This window comes from Rhinoraja longicauda, chromosome 38 (genome assembly GCF_053455715.1).
Source record: "Rhinoraja longicauda isolate Sanriku21f chromosome 38, sRhiLon1.1, whole genome shotgun sequence".
In the NCBI taxonomy this organism is placed as follows: domain Eukaryota; kingdom Metazoa; phylum Chordata; class Chondrichthyes; order Rajiformes; family Arhynchobatidae; genus Rhinoraja; species Rhinoraja longicauda.
Window position 1 is genome coordinate 612,124 of NC_135990.1, and position 19,679 is coordinate 631,802.

Here is a 19,679-nt window from a genome sequence, read left to right on the forward strand (position 1 = left end):
TCTTCACTGCTTGGCCTCAGGGAATGTTGCAGGAATGTAGTAACCCAGCAGTGGCAATCCTCCAGGAGAAAATGACAGCTTTCCAGCGATGACAACCTCAACTAAAAAATACAATGGACGCCAGGATGTAAGCGTGAGACTACAACTCAATCAATGTTGTCCTTTTAGCCTACAATAGCATCCTCTGTGGAGCCAATGCAAGGTTTTATCTTGTATAGTGGAGCCTTTGTACAAATATACTTCAGTTTACTGAGATGCTGTTATGGGATGGAAATAATGGTGTGCTTTACCTCAACGTTCAAAGTCTCTGCTCAGAAACATAACAAAATGCTGCCACCACACAGACAAAGCAAATGTCCGCCTGACCTTGGTACGAGCAGGTGGCATCGATGCGGTCCTGGGTCTGTGAGAGTGAGTTGCCCCACTTACCTGACACTGTGGGAGGGCTGGGATTCTGGCGGGATCAATCTTTCTCTTTCAGACGCTGCATTGAATTGAACTTTATACGTAGAAGGTCGAAAACCAAAACTAATGCTTTAAAATTGGGCCAAACAACATGTGGATAACTGATGCCGCACTAATGACGTCTAATCGCAGAGGGAACTTTCTCCCGCAAGGCATTAGTTCAAAAGACAGTGTTGTTCAGCATGGTGCTTGTTTTAATTACCTATTCTAGGAAGCAGTGGGAACTGAGAGCTAAGCCAAGCTATCTTGGGGTTTGATTTCTGTTCAGATCCTCAGCAGTTGACTCTGGTTCCAAGGGCAACGAGGGAGGCTTCTGGACACGAGCCAGACATCCATCTGCAGAAAGAAGCAGCAATGAGTTCCCATTGAGCACACATTGGGGCAAAGAACTGAATGGGCTGCCCTGCTCCATGCGTTCCCTGCACTTGGGGAAACTGTTACTGCACCGTCAGACAGACAGACTGATCGCTAGCGCGTGCGTGTTGTGCAAGAGGAAGCAGTGGCCCTACCTGCTGACATGTGGATGGTCTTGCTGTAGCCCGCGGCTGACGACATGGCCTGTCCCAGTGCTTGGTTGGAGCCCAGGGGCTGCTGGTTCAGGGCCAGCTTGCTGCCAGGCGGCGCTGTGCGTTGCTTGGTTTTAGAGTTCTTGCCCGGCTTAGTCCACACCAGGTTCTCCCCCACCTGCAGTGCTGCTCCAATCTTCTGAGCCATGTCTACCAACTGTGAGCACAGACAAGCATCAGAACCTCAGCTCCCCACTTCCCTCCCAAGAAAAGTGCCTTGCACTGGAGCAAAGAGCAAAACAGTTGAAGACTTGATCAGAGCTACATTACTTCTGTGCTTTGTTTTGTGTACAAGTCTGTTTGAATGCAGTTACCAAGTGTATACGACTCGGTGCCTGCACCATGTGCCATCTCCATGATTGGATCAGCTCTGCTTGAATGCAGCTACAAGGTGCTTTATAAAGAATGAGAAAGTACTCTCTCACCTCTGGATCAAACTCCAGCGAGCTGCTGCTCCCCTTCAGCCGGTTAACCTTCTTCTCCATTTGCTGATACTGGTGCAGGGCTCCTTTTCGGTCCCCTTGGTTATACATCAGTATCGAATAGTTTAAATTTATCAAAGGGTTTGACCTGCAGCGGGAGAGAGCGGTTGACATCCTCAGCAAATGGCTAACCTGCTTCACCGTTAATCTCTGCGAGATTACTCAATGTGAAATGACCAGCATTCGAGCAAAGGTAAAACAAGATCAAAGCCCTGACACTTGGGCAACAATCGTCATGGGAAGAATAGCCAGGACATTCTACCACATAAAAGTAGCCTCACATTCTCATGCGGCAAAGAGCGTTTAATTGTCATATGAACCCGCAACAAAACAATTAAATTCTTACTTGCTGCAGCTATATGGGCCCATTGTGCAATAACACAGATAAATATCCAATAATCAATAATACAATAAATTAATAGTCAGTAATACCTGATAATAATGCAAATTAAAGTGCACCAAAACAGAGTCCATAGTGAAGCATTGTTGCTGAGGCAGGTCAATTAGCCAGAGTATCACAGGGGAAGGTGGCACTTCATCACAGCCTGAGAACAAAAGCTTTTCATTGTACCTCAGAACACTAACAATAAGCTAAGCTCAAACGGCAGATCACAGCACACTACAGTAGGTGGTCAAGACTCCTCCCTGTCCAGACCAGCAAACACTTTGTTGGAACAGAGACAACCTCCGGCCAAGAACAAGCCAGCAACTGCTGCAATAACCCTGTCTGTTCCAGCTCACCATTGTGGCAGGTGCCAAAACACAAGGAAAACAGAATCTGCCACTTTACTGCACAGCTCCCACTCCATTCAGAAAACCTCTAGTGCGATCAGATGGCACTGTGCCTCTCAGGTCCATCAACTAATTCTCCCTCCAATACTCACTCGTCGAGATTCACTGCTTGTTCGTAAGATCTCTTTGCATTACCAGGATCCTCCAGGTTTGTTAAGGCCACTACAAATAGAAAAACGTGACAAACAGAACAGCAGCAGCAAAGTCCCTTCCCATCTCTCTCTCTCCCCACCTCCCCCCCCTGTACTTGTCCCACCACCTGCCCGGTCCACCTCCCCCCCTGTACTTGTCCCACCACCTGCCCACCTCCCAGCCCGTGCCTGTCCCACCACCTGCCCGGTCCACCTCCCCCCTGTGCCTGTCCCACCACCTGCCCGGTCCACCTCCTCCCCCCTGTGCCTGTCCCACCACCTGCCCGGTCCACCTCCCCCCCCCGTGCCTGTCCCACCACCTGCCCACCTCCCAGCCCGTGCCTGTCCCACCACCTGCCTACCTCCCAGCCCGTGCCTGTCCCACCACCTGCCCGGTCCACCTCCCCCCCCCCCCCCCCCCGTGCCTGTCCCACCACCTGCCCGGTCCACCTCCCCCCCCCCCCCCCCGTGCCTGTCCCACCACCTGCCCGGTCCACCTCCCCCCCCCCCCCCCCCCCCCCGTGCCTGTCCCACCACCTGCCCGGTCCACCTCCCCCCCCCCCCCCCCCCCCCCGTGCCTGTCCCACCACCTGCCCGGTCCACCTTCCCCCCCTGTACTTGTCCCACCACCTGCCCACCCAGTGCTTACTGTCAGGTACATTTACACCAAGCCAACCTCAGCTGGTTTCTCATTCAGTCTAATATGCTGTCAGTGCCTTTAATGACTTGCACTCTGGGCTACAACTTGTCCTGCAACAGATTTTTATTGAAACTAAACATGTTATTAAACAAGGCAACATAAAATCCATCGTCACGATGGTTCAGTGTCCCACTGACCAACAGGAAACAGTCGTCCATGCAGCTGAATACGTCCTAATCTCTCTGCAACACGCTGCCTCCAACACACTTCCTACACAGTGCAGCCGATCTATTGGACAGAGGGAACTACCCATCCGACATTGCCTCGGCCAAGGCGACCCGGCTGTGGCCATTCAGCTGCAGGCTGCAATAATCATTGAGTATTTCCACAGGCCAAGCTCCACTTGTTCACCAAAGCATGTGACAGGATTATCCCATGCTGAACACCTAGCGACCTGCCCTGCTCTGCAACACCAATCTCCCAGTCTCTCGCCCTGCTGTAAAATAACTCCCAGTCTCTCGCCCTGCTGTACATCAGCCCTCTCCCAGTCTCTCGCCCTGCTGTACATCAGCACTCTCCCAGTCTCTCGCCCTGCTGTACATCAGCACTCCCAGTCTCTCGCCCTGCTGTACATCAACCCTCTCCCAGTCTCTCGCCCTGCTGTACATCAGCCCTCTCCCAGTCTCTCGCCTGGTCCCTGCTGTACATCAGCCCTCTCCCAGTCTCTCGCCCTGCTGTACATCAGCACTCTCCCAGTCTGTTGCCTGGTCCCTGCTGTTCACCACCACAAAGCTGGAGGAAAAACAAGTCATGTTCAATCCCCAGGGGCTGCCAGAGGGTGATGTCATGTTTTTGTGACCCAGCCCTTCAGTCAGTAGGTCCTTCGTCCCCTTCCCCAGTGTGCTGGTGGCGTGCAGACTCACCGGCCAGCAGCATGTACAGTTCCCCCATCTTGGGGTGGATGTTGATGGCGGCGCTGAGGAAGTGGAATGCGGAAGCATACTGCTGCATGGTGAGGTGCACCAGCCCCAGGTTGTACAGAATCTTCCAGTCAAATGGGGCCAGATAGTTCGCTCGCTTCAGACAGCTGATGGCCTGCAGTAAGAGGCAAGTCACAGCAACGGCAATGTGCAAGTCACTAACATTTCACAACCTGCACAGCGGGGCCTGAATTAAGATGCAAGTACATCTAACGCAAAATCAACAACAGATAAAAGCACCCAAGGTTGCTGGATTTGCAGATATATCAATGATGGGGGGGGGGGGGGGGGGGGGGGGGGGAGGATGGTGAAGCAGATACCAGGCATGTAGGTCAGTTGAATGAGTGGGCAAAGATCTGGCAAATGGTGAATAAACGGGCCATTGGTAAGTGGTAGACTCTGGGGCAGTTGATGGGAAAATGTGGGGAAATTAGATTACAGGGAACATGGTGAAAGAACGGATTTGCTCTTTAAGTCAGCAGAGGCACAATGGGCCAAATTGCCTCCTTTTATGTCATAAGGAAAATGAGCAGCTTGTGCAGATGTGAATGCCCTGCTGAGGGTGGAGTACCCCGTGTGTGCCATCGGTAGCCTTACATTAACCCCGTGTGTGCCATCGGTAGCCTAACATTAACCCCGTGTGTGCCATCGGTAGCCTTACATTAACCCCGTGTGTGCCATCGGTAGCTTTACATTAACCCCGTGTGTGCCATCGGTAGCCTTACATTAACCCCGTGTGTGCCATCGGTAGCCTTACATTAACCCCGTGTGTGCCATCGGTAGCCTTACATTAACCCCGTGTGTGCCATCGGTAGCCTTACATTATGCTCAGGACACAGTGACAGTTTGCTCCTGTGCTGTGAAACATGTTGCTGGATAACAATCTGGAGTTTTTGGAATCCCAGTTTTTGCTACCCACATCTCACTGCAGTGCCCAGCTACCAACACCACCAGATCCATTAGTTGTTAAGGAGTGGTCAGTGGCTGTACACTGGGTGCCCTGAGCTGTCCTGTAAACCTGCCAGCCACTGCGCCGCATCGACCCGCATCGACCCGCATCGACCAGACTCCCACAGACTCACACATGTTGCTGCTGGGGTGATACTGGCTACAGACAGCAAGGACACAAGGGTGATACTGGCTACAGACAGCAAGGACACAAGGGTGATACTGGCTACAGACAGCAAGGACACAAGGGTTTTGGATCAGAAGTGAATAGAGACAGAAAATGCTGCAAAACTCAACAGCATCTATGGGAGGAGAAACAGTCAACATTACAGGTTGAAAACTCTTCATTGGGATTCTGTTTTTGCTGACTTTCGAAGAAGTGAACAAATAATGTGATCAGGTAGGTGGAAAGGTGTTGCAGCCTGTCAATGCGACCGGCACCATCAGCGGGTCTGGTAACAGGGAGGGGATGGCACTCTGTCACATGTACTGAGAGGTACAGTGACAATACAGTTCAGTACAAACATCACTATACATAAGCACTTAGATACATCTTAGATCAGCATCGCAGGTACAGTACCAGCGTATAGCAGTGGTACACTGAGACAGTATACACAGTCGTGTAGGAAGGAACTACAGATGCTGGTTTAAACTGAAGATAGACACAAAATGCTGGAGTAACTCAGCGGGACAGGCATTTCGGGTCTGAAGAAGGGTGTCAACCCGAACATCACCCATTCCTTCTCTCCGGAGATGCTGCCTGTCCTGCTGAGTTACTCCAGCATTTAGCGTCTATCTGCAGTATAGTCGCCAGTATACAGTTTGGCACCATTTTCACAGGAGCTCAGAGCAGCTGCAGATTTTATATCTTCACGTGAAAGAAGCTCACTACCACAGAGTGGAGCCAACCCCAGCCTCCCTGCTGATCCAACGCTCCTCGACGTACTTACTGCTACGTATTTCTTCTTGCCAAAGAAGCACATCCCAATGTTATTCCACAGGGGCGGGCTCTCAGGGATGGCATGGGCCGCTATTCTGTACTTGCTCAGCGCCACGTCGTAGTCATTGTGAGACTGCATCATGCTGCCTGCAGCCAGGATGGCCTGAGCACAACAAACAGGAGCATAGAATCACACTGTGCACACCTCTGTAACACAAAGATCTAAGGCTGTCAATGCGATCGGTACCATCAGCGGGTCTGGTAACAGGGATAAATCTTTTGTTTGTTTCTTTGTTTTTAAGTCTTGTTTGCTTTGTAAAGCGTCTTTGAGTTTCCTGAAAAGTGCTATATAAATTAAATGTATTATTATTATTATTATTATTAAGGCAACAGGTGCAGCTGCTGTATCACAGCGCCAGAGATTCAATTGGGTGCTGATGGTATGGAGTTTGCACATTCTCCCTGAGACTGGGTGGGTTTCCTCTGGGTGCTCTGGTTTCCTACCACACAACAAAGACGTACGGGATTGGAGGTTAATTTGCCTCTGTGAGTTGGCCTCGTGTGTGGGGAGTGGATGGGAAAGTGGGATAACATGGAACTAGTGTGACTAACGGTCAGCATGGATTGGGTGGGCTGAAGGGCCTGTTTCCATGCAGTTTCTCTAAAACTAAAACCAAACATTACCAGAGCAAGTCATCTTGATGTTTTTGAGGAAACAGCCACCCTGCACAGTTCAGCATCCGCATTCTGCACAAAGAATATGCACAGCATCTCCACCTGCCCACGTTCAGTATCCTCAGCCCCATGCTCAAATCCTCCTTTCCCCAAAACTAAACAGGATCTGCTGGGATTGCACATCCACTTGCTCAGTCACTGCACACACTTCTGAGAGCACTGGAGAGTCTGCACAGGGAAATGACAAGGCAGGCTTCTCAATGTTAAATACTTTGATTAAAATAGCATTTCCCATGGCAGAGGGGTCAGTAATTAGCAGATTCAAGTTAATTAGTCAACTGCTGCAATGTAAACTTCCAATTACAAAGTCAACCTAGCGAAGCTTTGCTCACCCATCCAAGGTAAGGGAGTGCCTTTGGTACAGACACCCCACGGCACCTCACAAGCCCAGGTCTGACCAGTATTCTATCTTCAAATATCCTTTGACTTTTCCAATCTCTCACCAATGCAAACGATGTGACATTTTCCGCATTATGTTCCACCTGCCAACTCCAGCCCGGTTAGAATGTACTCCTACTTTACTTAGTAACATGAACACAAATTCAAAGCTTCCTCTAGTCTGCCCAACATTGCAGTTGGACATGTCCAGCGTGGAATTCACATTGAGGCCCCCACTGGCCATATGTTTTCTCCTCAATGCCAACCACCAGCCCTTTCATGAATTTATCAATGGAAACGTGACAAGACATTGCAGTTGTGGACCTTTCCTTAATCTGATACGGATTGTTCAGCAATAAACATTTATTATAACTTGGTTAAGGGAGAAAGTCTGTTAAATGATTGAATCTTATGAGGTTTCATAGCAGGCTCTATTCAAACAGATTAATCAGTACCTTGTAATTGTTGGGGTTGTAGGTGAGAGCATTTCCTAGATGCTCAAAAGCTTTCTGGTATATTCCAAGCTGAAAGCCACAAACATACACTTTGTTATTTTTACATTCAGTCTTAATAAAATGTATAAACAATGTGACAGCATTATTGTGCAAGAAGGAACTGCAGGTGCTGGTGTAAACTGAAGATAAAGACACATAAAGCTGGAGTAACTCCGCGGGTCAGACAGCATCTCTGGAGAGAAGGAATAGGTAACGTTTTTCTTCAGACTGGAGAGTCAGGGGAAAGGGTAACGACAGATATGGACGATGATGTAGAGAGATATAGAACAAATGAATGAAAGATATGCAAAACAGTAACAATGATAAAGGAAACAGGCCATTCATTGTCAGCTGTGTGCTACGTGAGAACCAGTACAGAGAATGAGACTCAACAGGACGACTTTGAAGCTGGTTCCCAGGTTCAGGAACCCGCCCAATGCCGAGACCACGCACAATTGCATTTTTCTCTGCTCCTCATCAGAGCAGAGTCAGTATGAGGAGCAGTGAAATCATCCTTCACAACCCGACAGTAAAGGCCACACAGGTAAATACACTGGAGACAGGGTGTGCAAACGGACGGGGACGGGGGGTGCCAACCCATACAGATCGGGGCTGCGTGGCCCATATAGGGGCACTTACAGTGCAGGCTGCATTTATGAGCAGTGAGTGTAAACACACCATGCCACAACCGAGCAATCACATTTTAGGAAACTCGATCTTCCCCAAACCTTCTCAATGTTGTTTGAAAATTTCACACAAATGTTCTCTGACAAACACAGGCAGTGGCTTTGCTAACAATGACAGGGAAAATGGTTAAAGCCAGGTGCTCACATGGAGAGTTTACAATACAAGATGCAACTTTACCTGCAGGTACAGTAAGCCCAGAGTTGTCAAAAGCTCAGCATTTTCAGGAGAAAACCTGTACGAAGGAATGGCAGAGTTAAAAGAAACTAACCTCAAAAACTACAGATACCGGAAATAAAAAAGATATTGGGGGTATTGAGCAGATGTGGCAGCAGATGTCTAGAAGAGAAACTGAATTGATCATTCGAATGTGAAGAAGGGTTATTGGGCAGACATGATCATTCTGTTTCTCTCTCAGTAAGGACAAAGTCTTTGGATATTCTCCCCAAATGATGCTCCACTCTACTTTCCCTCTGCGGTTTGCTGGTTTCACCAGATAACTGACCTCCCACCCCCACTGTGCCTGTTCTTTCCCCCAGCTGCAAAGTTTTGTCAAGTTTCCATTGAGAAATTTATGAAAGGGCTAAAGTCTGAAGAAGGGTCTCGACTATTCCTTCTCTCCAGAGATGCTGCCTGTCCCTCTGAGTTACTCCAGCATTTTGTATCTATCTTTGGTTTAAACCAGCATCTGCAGTTCCTTCCTACAGTCCGCCCAGCTCCTCTGGTTAGCAGCCTTTGTAAACCTCCAGCTATATCCCAACATACCTGATCTCTCCACCTTCCCACCTCTCTCCAAACTCCCTTCACTTCAATCAACACACTGAGGAATCTCACGTTACCAACCCTAACCCTGTGCCCATCTAAACGTTATTCCCTTATCCCTTATCGTGTATCTATATATTGTAGTTGCATCGATTGTAATCATGCATTCATTTTGCTGACTGGTTAGCATGAAACAAAAGCTTTTCACTGTACCTCGGTACATGTGACAATAAACTGAACTGAACATTGTTCCCACTCTGCTCTGCATTATTTCCTTCAGACATCAAAATAAATGCATCATTGTAGGATTAATGGAATAATCATAACTCATCATGGTTTCACACTTACTCCACTGCTTTCTTATAAATCTCCACAGCCCCTTCCGTGTTTTCCTCCAGCAGGTAAAGTTTCCCCAAAACCACGAAGGTCAGATCATGTTTGCTGCTTTGTAGTGCACAGTTCAGATGAAACTTGGCCTGTCGACACAGAAACATGAGCATCAGGAGCTGGGGTAGGGGTGGCCAATCAGCCCGAGCCGGCCCTGCCATCTGCTTGTCCCATTATATAACGCCTGATCTGTAACATCTGCCCTCCACTCGGTCCCTCCATGCACTGCTGTAAGAAACCATCACAAATGTACCCTCTAAATATATCCTCAACTCTCATGTCAACTTGATTTGTAAAATCTAAATGATAGTTGTGATTTTCATGAATATGGCAGTAACTTTCCTGCTTCCACCCACATTTACTGAGTTATACTCTGGCCTACAGGATGGTTTACATTCTTTGTCACCGTAACTTCCTCTTCTTTTCTCTAGCCAGGCCGATCATAGCATGTTCCTTCCTGCAGTCAGTTTCCTCATTATCCAAGTATGGCAAAGTTCTTTAACTGCATGTTAGCCACATTTCAGATCAAACCCTCCAGAGATTGTGCCCGATATTCTGACAGCCTTTTGTTACGACCTTGTTAATCTGCACCATTTCGAAATCAAGGACACAAACGATATGTTACATATTCTACAGCAAACAGTAACGAGTCCTTTAGCCTTCCCTGCAACTCAATGCCTTGATACCCAGGACTGTTCCCTGCTGAATATCCGTAATTTAAATGTGGACTGAAAGATACAAACCATTTCGAGGGCTATGAGCCAAATGGGCATGGACAAGGAGGGAGGGCCCATGGACAAGGAGGGAGGGCCCATGGACAAGGAGGGAGGGCCCATGGACAAGGAGGGAGGGCCCATGGACAAGGAGGGAGGGCCCATGGACAAGGAGGGAGGGCCCATGGACAAGGAGGGAGGGCCCATGGACAAGGAGGGAGGGCCCATGGACAGGGAGGGAGGGCCCATGGACAGGGAGGGAGGGCCCATGGACAGGGAGGGAGGGCCCATGGACAAGGAGGGAGGGCCCATGGACAGGGAGGGAGGGCCCATGGACAGGGAGGGAGGGCCCATGGACAAGGAGGGAGGGCCCATGGACAAGGAGGGAGGGCCCATGGACAAGGAGGGAGGGCCCATGGACAAGGAGGGAGGGCCCATGGACAAGGAGGGAGGGCCCATGGACAAGGAGGGAGGGCCCATGGACAAGGAGGGAGGGCCCATGGACAAGGAGGGAGGGCCCATGGACAAGGAGGGAGGGCCCATGGACAAGGAGGGAGGGCCCATGGACAAGGAGGGAGGGCCCATGGACAAGGAGGGAGGGCCCATGGACAAGGAGGGAGGGCCCATGGACAAGGAGGGAGGGCCCATGGACAAGGAGGGAGGGCCCATTTCCATGCTGCTCTAGAACTACACAACCAAATATAGACAGTGGAGATTTAGGCTGGCATCCCCTAATACAATAATATAATTACACTCCCAATGATAGGAATTGAGCATCCTTCCTACCTACTTCATTAGCATACTAGCCCAAAGGGAAACAAAATCTCATTATTGTTAATCATTTTCCCATCTTGTACTGGACATGGACCAGTGGGATGAACCATCTGGAACAGACTGGCTGTTGTACAATTCACTGCAATGCCTTGGCGTGAATCCAGGACCCAACGTTTCAGCAATGTAAAAGCAGCAGCTCGTCCTGCACGGCGTCCTGTTTGGGCCAGGTTCACGCATTGTCTCCTGTCTACCTTGCTGCAAGGATGCCCACACTCTCCTTGCTCCAGACGGCAGTGTAGCCTCCGTTAATTACCCTTCAACTACAGTCCTTTTAAACTAACCTCACCATTTTTGTGCTTTTAATAATCAAATACTTTATGTAGTGCCCTTCAGGGAGTAAAACTCTACAAGATGTCTCTCGGGAACATTAACAATGGATACTGGGCTATCTAACAATTTGTTAGTTTAACAAAAGATGCTGGAAATATTCAGGTCAGGCCACATCTGTGGGAAGAGGAAGGTGACATTATAGGTTGAAGTTGCTTCATCAGAATTGGGAAGGAGCAAAGATATTTGTGAAGCTTCAGGAAGGAACGATGTCTATGATAGGTAAACCTTGAGTTTCCATTAGGATAAGCTGATCATCCACAGTCCATTTCAGTGGCGCACTGGGTTCACTGTGAGGAAGCAGTGAGTGAGGGAGAACAGAGGCAAAGGTTAAGAGATGCCGGTCGGACAGGGCATGTCTACTACTCAGAGGGGGGAATTAATATTAAAGTTAACGGCATATTACGACAGGTGACTAATAGCTCGGGCAAGAGGTGGATTTAGGCAGCCTCGTAATGGAATAGACAAGGAGATATTGTGAAGGGATTTAAGGAACATAGTCCAGGCACCCAAAAGAACAGCTTCCAATGGAGATGCAGTTAATAACAAACAGAACGGGGAGCACAAAGTTAGAAACTGCAGAATTGTGCTGATACTGGAGTTTAATAGACAAGATGCAATCAACGCACGATCACACTCTGGGTCTCACGTGATCCTCACACCACTAAATCACTTCCCTTCCAGCCGTCAAATCCCGAAGGCTGGAGGGAGTTAATCTGCCGCCTTGCTGAAGATGCAGCTCATGATGCACAGAAAATATTTTAGCTCCCCATTTAGCCCATGAACCCAGTGCGCCACTGAAATGGACTGTGGATGGTCAGCACCACACATCCTTTAACCTCATTACCTTTACCCAACACAGATCCCTCACTTAGCTTTGTCACTTCCAAATGCCAGGTAAATGCTAAAAATCAGGTTGGAAGCATTCGCAATCATGTTCAGCCAGAAGTGCTGAGCCATCAATGCGCCTCACCTTCACCGGAGACCAGTGGCACAGTCACAACCTCTCTCCATAGCTTTAAGGGTGAGAGATCAAAGTCTAAAGGAGATGTGAGGGGCAACATTTACTTTACACACAGAGGGTGGTGAGTGCCTGGAACACACTGCTAGGGTTGTTGGTTGAGGCTGATATAATAGTGAGATTTAAGAGACTTTTGGATATGCAGGGAATGGAGGGATATGGATTATGTGCAGGTAGATAAGAGATAGTTTGCATCATATTTGGCACAGACATTGTAGGCCAAAGAGCCTGTTTTTGTGTAACACTGCTCTGTTCTAATTTCCCTACTCTAGCTTGCAGTTAACGCTGAACTTTCCCACTAGGGGACGTAGTCTCTCCAAACTTACACCATCAGTTTTGTTCAATACTTTAAATATTCTTGAGTCACAGAGCATAAAGAAAGGCCTTCAGGCCCACAACATTCATGCTGACTATCGAGTTCCAATTATTCTTGCAGTTTTCTAAACAATAACTTCATGACATATAAAGACAAACTAACAATACAGAAGGCATGACATTTTACTTTGCATCCAATCCATGCTGTTTCTCTTCTGGAAGTGTTTGATAGGATAGCATAGAAGTTTTGGTACTTATCTAACCCTTGCTGTCTGTGCCATGAGTGTTTGATTGACAATGCAGAGGCAGTATCCAACTCATGCAGTCTGCTCTCGACTGTATGATGGTGTCTGTTAGCCACAGCCACAAGTTTCAACTCATGTTCATCTTTGTTTAAAACCCTAATTTTGACATTTTGAAAATGTCAATATACTTCATGCACAATATCCATTCTTTGCATTGACAGCGTTAGACTTGATGAGCAGAAAAATATAGACAATACATTATTCTGCAGTTCAACTTTTATAAGTTGTATAGTTAGTTACCTTCTCAAAATTCTTCAAGTGCATAAAACAGATTCCCAGATTGTGACTGATTTCCTAAATGGATGCAAGTGGAACAGAGATAAAATTACATGGGATATCTGCAGAACGAATGGTGATCATTCTCATTTATAGATTAATAAAATGTGCAATATATTCCAAAACTCTTATCACCCACTGTGTGTTTCTTAATTTCATACTCAACTCTGATTTTTATGTTACCAGCAGAAATAGTTGCTATCTACTCCATCAGTTCCTCTTGGAAATGCTGATAAAAATGTGAGTAATTCCAGTGAATATAACCCTGGTTTAATCTGTAGAGTGTGTTCATTCAAACTTTTAAGTCCATGTTTGGATTAATACTGCAACGTGATAGTTGCCACGCTTAATATTGTGTCATAGAGGTTTACTCGTGTAACTCACCCAATCCTTTTCATTTAGTTTAGCAGCTTCACTGTAAACCTCAATTGCTGCCTTGTGTTTTCCAAGCAAATACCTAAGAAGAATGGAGAATATTCAGTCGTCCTCCACTAAGACAGGAAGGAAACACACTACAATATTTGAATATTCCAAAGCACTTTGGAGTCAATGGCAACCACAGGGTTGAAGGTTGAAGAGACCCACTGATAAGGTGAAGAGTCTTTGAAAAGTATGTGGCCAGGTGCTGAAGGCATTACCACTGAAGGCACAATGGAGATGGGTGATGAAGGTCACAGGATAGCTCTCAGAGGAATTGTCACAAACTGACTTATCGGAGGTGGCAGAGGCTGGGACAAACACCAAAGAATCTGTATTAATGGACGACAAGAATTTTCAACTGAGCACATTATCAATATACGAAGATAGAAATGAGATGAATGGCACCTGGGGTTTGGGCAAGGAATTAGCCATGCAGTTGTGAGGGGCTGGGTGTCGCGGCCCAGGGGCAGGTTTTGCGATGCAATGGGGAAGGGACAGGGCTATTTACCGAGTAGTGTGCAAATTAGGACAGTGAAGATCAGAATTAGAATTAGAAGGCATAAGCCTGCTCCACATGTACATGGATCTGACCTACTGCTGCGCACAGACCAATGAAAACTTACAGTGATCTGGCAACCTGTTTCAAGTTGTCCACATTCTGCGGGTTTAGAATTGCACAGGTCTGAAACAATTCAAAGGATTCTTGAATCTTTCCTTCCAAACGGAATATTAGTGCTGAAACAAGAAATTCGGACATCACTTGACAGACTACACATAACAAACTGGAATCATGACTTTATATTAGCATGCAAGCAGATACCACAACTTCATAGATGATATCTTGTTTATTTGCAAAGAAAGGAAAAACATCTAATCTCAAATTTAAAAAAGTCACAGAAATAGGTGGTGGTGTCTTCCAGACTGAGCGGAGCTACAATAGGTGGTGGTGTCTTCCAGACTGAGCGGAGCTACAATAGGTGGTGGTGTCTTCCAGACTGAGCGGAGCTACAATAGCCAGTGACAGGAAAGGGCAGCTCCGACCTGAACCACACTCACAGCCCAGTGGGGAATTCAATAAAGCTGCCGAAGATAGACACAAAGTGCTGGGGTAACTCAGCGGGTCACGTAACATCTCTGGAGAAAAAAGATGAGTGATGTTTCCAGTTGGGTCCCTTCTTCACATCTGAACTGAAATGTCACCCATCCTTTTTCTCCAGAGCCTCTGAGTTACTCCAGCATTTTGTGTCTATCTTCGGTATAAACCAGCATCTGCAGTTCCTTTCTACATAAATCAGGCTTTTGTATTGGTGGCGCCTCAAGGAAATATTCCCCCAAGCTGCTTGGTTATCATAAATATCTCGCAGATTCACTCCTTCGTAACACCAGATCATATGGTGTAGCTCATTCCCAATGCCCTATGAGATAGCCAAGCATTGTCTTCCAAGCCGGACAGTCAGCACGTTTCCAGTCACCCATGCCTGGGAGTAAAGCAAACTCACTCCTCCGTCCTGCTACTGAAGCACCAAAGGCCCATCAGCAGCTTCTAACAGCAGCACATATTTCTCAATGATCCCTAACCCCACCCGTCTCCAGCAACTCCGCCCCACCACTCAGAGAACCATTAACGTTGGACAGTTTTAAATAGCTAGAATTGCTCTGTAAACTGTGCAACATCTCACCTTGTACACAGACAGCATATTCACACATCCCCTGGGTCTCCTGCAGCTGTTCTTTGATGATTGCCTGTAAATAATTGACAACTGTTGATGGTCTCCTGGTGCATACACATTCACTACACCAGCAACAAGGTTGAGTCCTTTCACTCATTATGCACTGAAAGAACCACTTTCCTTACTTGGAAGAAAGAACACGAGAGCATTTTGAGATTATACAGACAGCGGTATAAACTTGCACCACATTCCCCCAGTCAATATTCTAGAGCACCATCGCAGTGAACAGAGGTGAGGCCTTGCAGCTCATAGCAGGAATATATATGCGTTTACATCAGCAATATGATAAAGGAGATTGCCCACAGAAAACGAAATGCAATCAGTCCACAATGCCATGGTAGCACAGAGCTGCTCCTCGTTATCCTGCGGTGCCCAATGACAGGTTATTTCTCAAGATTACTCTAAGGAAACAGAAAATGTAACCAGCAATTTAGCCCCAAGCAAATCTGACCACAATTTGTGCTTGAGCACTTGGCTAGTTTTGCAGCCACAGAAAGCTTTCCTCTGGCTGGAAGGCTGCACGTTTGAACTGGTATTTTCCCGTGTGCGAAGGAAGCAGGCTTTTTTCAGTTAAGTGAATCCACGCTCACCTTGCAGGTCTCATAGTCTTTCCTAATATAATGCAAATGTATCAGCCAGTTCCTTCTCTCCAGAATGGGAAGTTCTGGTGCTGTATAGGGAAGATCAACACAAAACACCATTCAGAAACCACCGACACATCCAATGCACAGAATAATGTTACAGTGATTGCTGGCCCAACAATCCTTTCAGAAAACAGAATTCTAACATCATTTCCACTCTAAACAATGTACAGCCTACAGATATGCCATTTGAAAACTAATGATCCTCTGCATTTGTACAACAGCTGGATGTTCCTGATCCAGCATCTCATTTGATGTGGGTGAGGGCAGTAATCCAGCTGCACTCGCTGCTGATCATCAATATACAAATATGAGAATAAACAAGAGAACTTCCACACTGGCGTAGCAGTAGTGCCACTGCCTTACAGCGCCAGATATCCTATTATGGGTGCTATCTATATGGAGTTGGATGGGTTTGGTTCCCCATATTTAGCTAGAGACAAATGCAACATCCATTAAGGGTGGGGAAAGTTACTGCTGATCATTAACTCTCTGGGTGTTGATGCATGTGATGGCAATTGCTGAAGTAAGAATTGGTTTGCCCGTGATGTCTCTGATCAAAGGGCCTATCAATACTTGAGACACACACATGAATCATTGCACATGGCTGAGATAGCACACAACTTCCCTGCACACCTCTGAGCAGGGCTAGGAGGGTAACACTAACTCTCATAGGTTCAAACATAAATTAAACAGAAGAATGAATATCACCTTTTTTCGATCGTAATTTCCGAATATCAGCTGAAGCATCAGACTGTTGTAGAATCTGGAGAAATTGGATTCAGAAATGCAGTGAATCAATTGGCAACTCGCATCCCATCCCCATCAGTCAGTGGAACCTGACGTTCCAAGAATATTTACCACGTTCCTTTTTCCCCAATTTGTTTTAATTTATTGGAGCCCCAGCATACACTCGAGCAGTCTTGCACTAAACGTTATGCCCTTTATTCTCTATCTGTACTTGACTGTAATCATGTATTGTCTTTCCGCAGACCAGATAGCACGCAACAAAAATGTTTCCATTGTATCTTGGTATATATGGCAATAATAAACTAAACCAAACTAAGGGTCTGCAGAGGTTAGATACAGAATAAAGCCCCTTTGCACTATCCCATCAATGTAATGCACCACAATAAAGGAAGGAAAACCCAAAGCATGCGATTCTTATTACTCCTGACAAAATAAACATGTTAGGTCTGATGGGTACATTTGTTGGTGCCAGTTAGAAGACATCCACTTCATGTCCATGAAGGAAATGGTTGAAACTTTCCAAAATGGACAGGGGAAACATTCAATCTATAGGTCTCTGGCAAGCTTTGTGTTTTTTTGTGGCTTTTTAAAAATGCGCTGTAAAAATCTACCAAGAAATAACAATACCCAAGTTGTGTTTTAAGACAAAAAAAAACAAAATGCTAGAGGAACTCAGCAGGTCAGGCATCGTCCATGGAAGCAACAGACCATGGACATTTTGGATCGAAACATGAAAGATTATCTGTACATTCCCTCTACAGATGTTTCCTGAACCACTGAGTTCCTCCATCATTTTGGATTTTGCTCAAGATTCCAGCATCTGTAGTTATGTCTAAAAACCTTGTGTTTTTAGATATTTGATTGTTACTCACGGGATCTTTCTCCAAATCTGCCATTCTGTTGCAAGAGAGCAGCAGTCAGCTGGACAGATCAAACGGTGCGCCAACTTCCAACGAGAAACATAGTCCACTCACAGTCCTTACAATCTGCCTGTTTATTTTTAAAAAAATGAAATACCAATAACAATTGTAGGATCCATTTCCTGTCCCAGCTTCCCAACCTGTACTAAAAGTCAGCACATATTTTTCCAAATTAAGGTGAATTTAATTAATCTGGTTTTAATACAGGGAGGAGTGATAGGTAAATGCTGATGAAATATTGTGTCTGCACCTCCAGATGTCAGAGACTATTAGCAAGTTTGAAGCCGATGGACACATTGGCAGCACAGATCAGGAAAATATGTCGTGAGGGAGAGGAAGAGGTTTATGAATTACTCCAGCACTGTGTCTTTTTTGTAAACTAACATCTGTAGTTCCTTGTTTCTACAATTTACCAGAAAGTTGTCTGGATTTGAGGTTGTTTAGCTGCAAGAGGAGGATGGACAAACGTGGGGATTGTTTTCCCTGGAATGTCAAAGGGGAGAGCTGATAGACGTTTATAATGTTATGAGAGGCGTGGACAGGGTGGAAAGTCCCAGGGTGGAAATGTTAAAGACTAGAGCTTGTAGCTTTAGGGTGGGAGGCGGGAAATGTAACTGGTGTGTGCAGGAAAACTTTTGCGCAGTGTCGGCGGAGTGGGCCGCAGGGGAACCTCCACAGTCCTGGGCTGTGCTGTGATCAGGCGCTACTCCAAGACACCGAGCGCCTAGATCAGACGCAGCACGTAGCGACATGACGCAGTGGTAACGGACATTGACTACATGGTCTCACAAAATGCTGGAGTAACTCAGCAACTTGACTGCATGGTCTGGTCGGGCTGACCCCTGCAACTCCAACTCAGTGCCACCGCCAGGACAATGGGCCTTGATGGAGTTAAGAATCTACATTGTTTAACATTTTAAAATTGAACAAGATGTCGCTGGAAATGTGGAGCCTGTTGTGGTCTGTCTCGGTGTGATCCACTATTGTCACACTCTTGTACTTAAGTCTGATTGTGCCCATATATGGTAAGATTTTTACTGAACTGTATGCCAACAGGGAATTTCACTGTATAAAAATAAAGTGTCATTGAACCTTGAGGTCTGGATACAGTTGATGTGGAGAGGATGTTTCCACTAGTGGGAGAGTCTAGGACTAGAGGTCACAGCCTCAGAATTAAAGGACGTTCGTTTAGGAAGAAGTTTAGGAGGAATTTCTTCGGTCAGAAAGTGGTGAATCTGTGGAATTCATTGCCGCAGACAGCTGTGGAGGCCAAGTTAGTGGATATATTTAAGGCAGAGATAGATTGTTGATTAATGCGGGTGTCAGGGGTTATGGGGAGAAGGCAGGAGAATGGGGTTAGGGGGGGGGGAGAGATAGATCAGCCGTGATTGAATGGTGGGGTGGACTTGATGGGCCGAACGGCCTAATTCTGCTCCTATCCCTTATGGCCTGGTGAACTAGACTGGCCCGGCGTTACCACGGCAACCAGCCGCTGCCTGCAGCCGCCGCTCCCCTCCCCTCCCCTCGGCCCAGCCCAGCCCGGCCCAGCCCCGGGCCTCTCCCCGCCGGCCTGCGCTGCGGTACTCGTCCCCCAGCCGCCCCAGCCCCATACCCAGCCCGGGCCTCCGCGTTCCCATCCCGGGCCCCGGCCCCCGCTCACCCCCGGGCCCGGCCGCCATGACACTGCGCGCCTCCACCCGCCTCCCCCCCCCGCTCTGTGACGTCAGCGCGCTGTGCGTGCCCGGCCCACCAACCTCTCTAGCTCCTCTAGTGTCTGACCTGCAGCCCCCCTCCTGCACATCTGGCGCACCAGCGTCTGCAGCCCCCCTCCTGCACATCTGGCACACCAGCGTCTGCAACCCCCTCCTGCACATCTGGCAAACCAACCTCTGCAACCCCCTCCTGCACATATGGTAAACCAGCCTCTGCAGCCCCCTCCTGCACATCTGGCACACCAGCGTCTGCAGCCCCCTCCTGCACATCTGGCACACCAGCGTCTGCAGCTCCCTCCTGCACATCTGGTAAACCAGCGTCTGCAGCTCC

General features: G+C 47.4%; 1 protein-coding gene across 2 annotated transcripts; it reads right to left on the reverse strand.

Moving 5' to 3' along the window:
• Positions 1–28: 28 nt before the first annotated feature.
• On the reverse strand, positions 29–19,609 carry bbs4 (Bardet-Biedl syndrome 4). Of its 2 annotated transcripts, none has more exons than XM_078429919.1 (17): positions 19,524–19,609; positions 17,589–17,706; positions 16,678–16,732; positions 15,916–15,995; positions 15,275–15,338; positions 14,219–14,330; positions 13,560–13,632; positions 13,140–13,193; positions 9,346–9,473; positions 8,416–8,470; positions 7,513–7,581; positions 5,955–6,107; positions 4,000–4,171; positions 2,398–2,467; positions 1,457–1,601; positions 975–1,188; positions 29–801 (listed from the first exon to the last, which is right to left on the reverse strand). In XM_078429919.1, the coding sequence occupies exons 2-17, from the start codon at positions 17,610–17,612 to the stop codon at positions 707–709; spliced, it is 1,563 nt and encodes a 520-aa protein (XP_078286045.1). In that variant the 5' UTR covers positions 17,613–17,706; positions 19,524–19,609; the 3' UTR covers positions 29–706. The 2 variants fall into 2 exon arrangements, with proteins under 2 accessions (XP_078286045.1, XP_078286044.1); XM_078429918.1 differs by lacking the exon at positions 19,524–19,609 and adding an exon at positions 19,297–19,337.
• Between the last annotated feature and the right edge of the window lie 70 nt (positions 19,610–19,679).

What these genes read in the sequence shown, in the direction of transcription:
- bbs4 (XM_078429919.1), bottom strand. Translation starts at nt 17,612, where the DNA reads ATGGCAGATTTGGAGAAAGATCCC. An exon ending in AAACAGGTTGCCAGATCACT is followed by an intron (nt 13,633 to 14,218) that starts GTAAGTTTTCAT and finishes CATTCTTCTTAG; the next exon opens with GTATTTGCTTGGAAAACACA. An exon ending in GCAAGAAGAAATACGTAGCA is followed by an intron (nt 4,172 to 5,954) that starts GTAAGTACGTCG and finishes CTCTTACTGCAG; the next exon opens with GCCATCAGCTGTCTGAAGCG.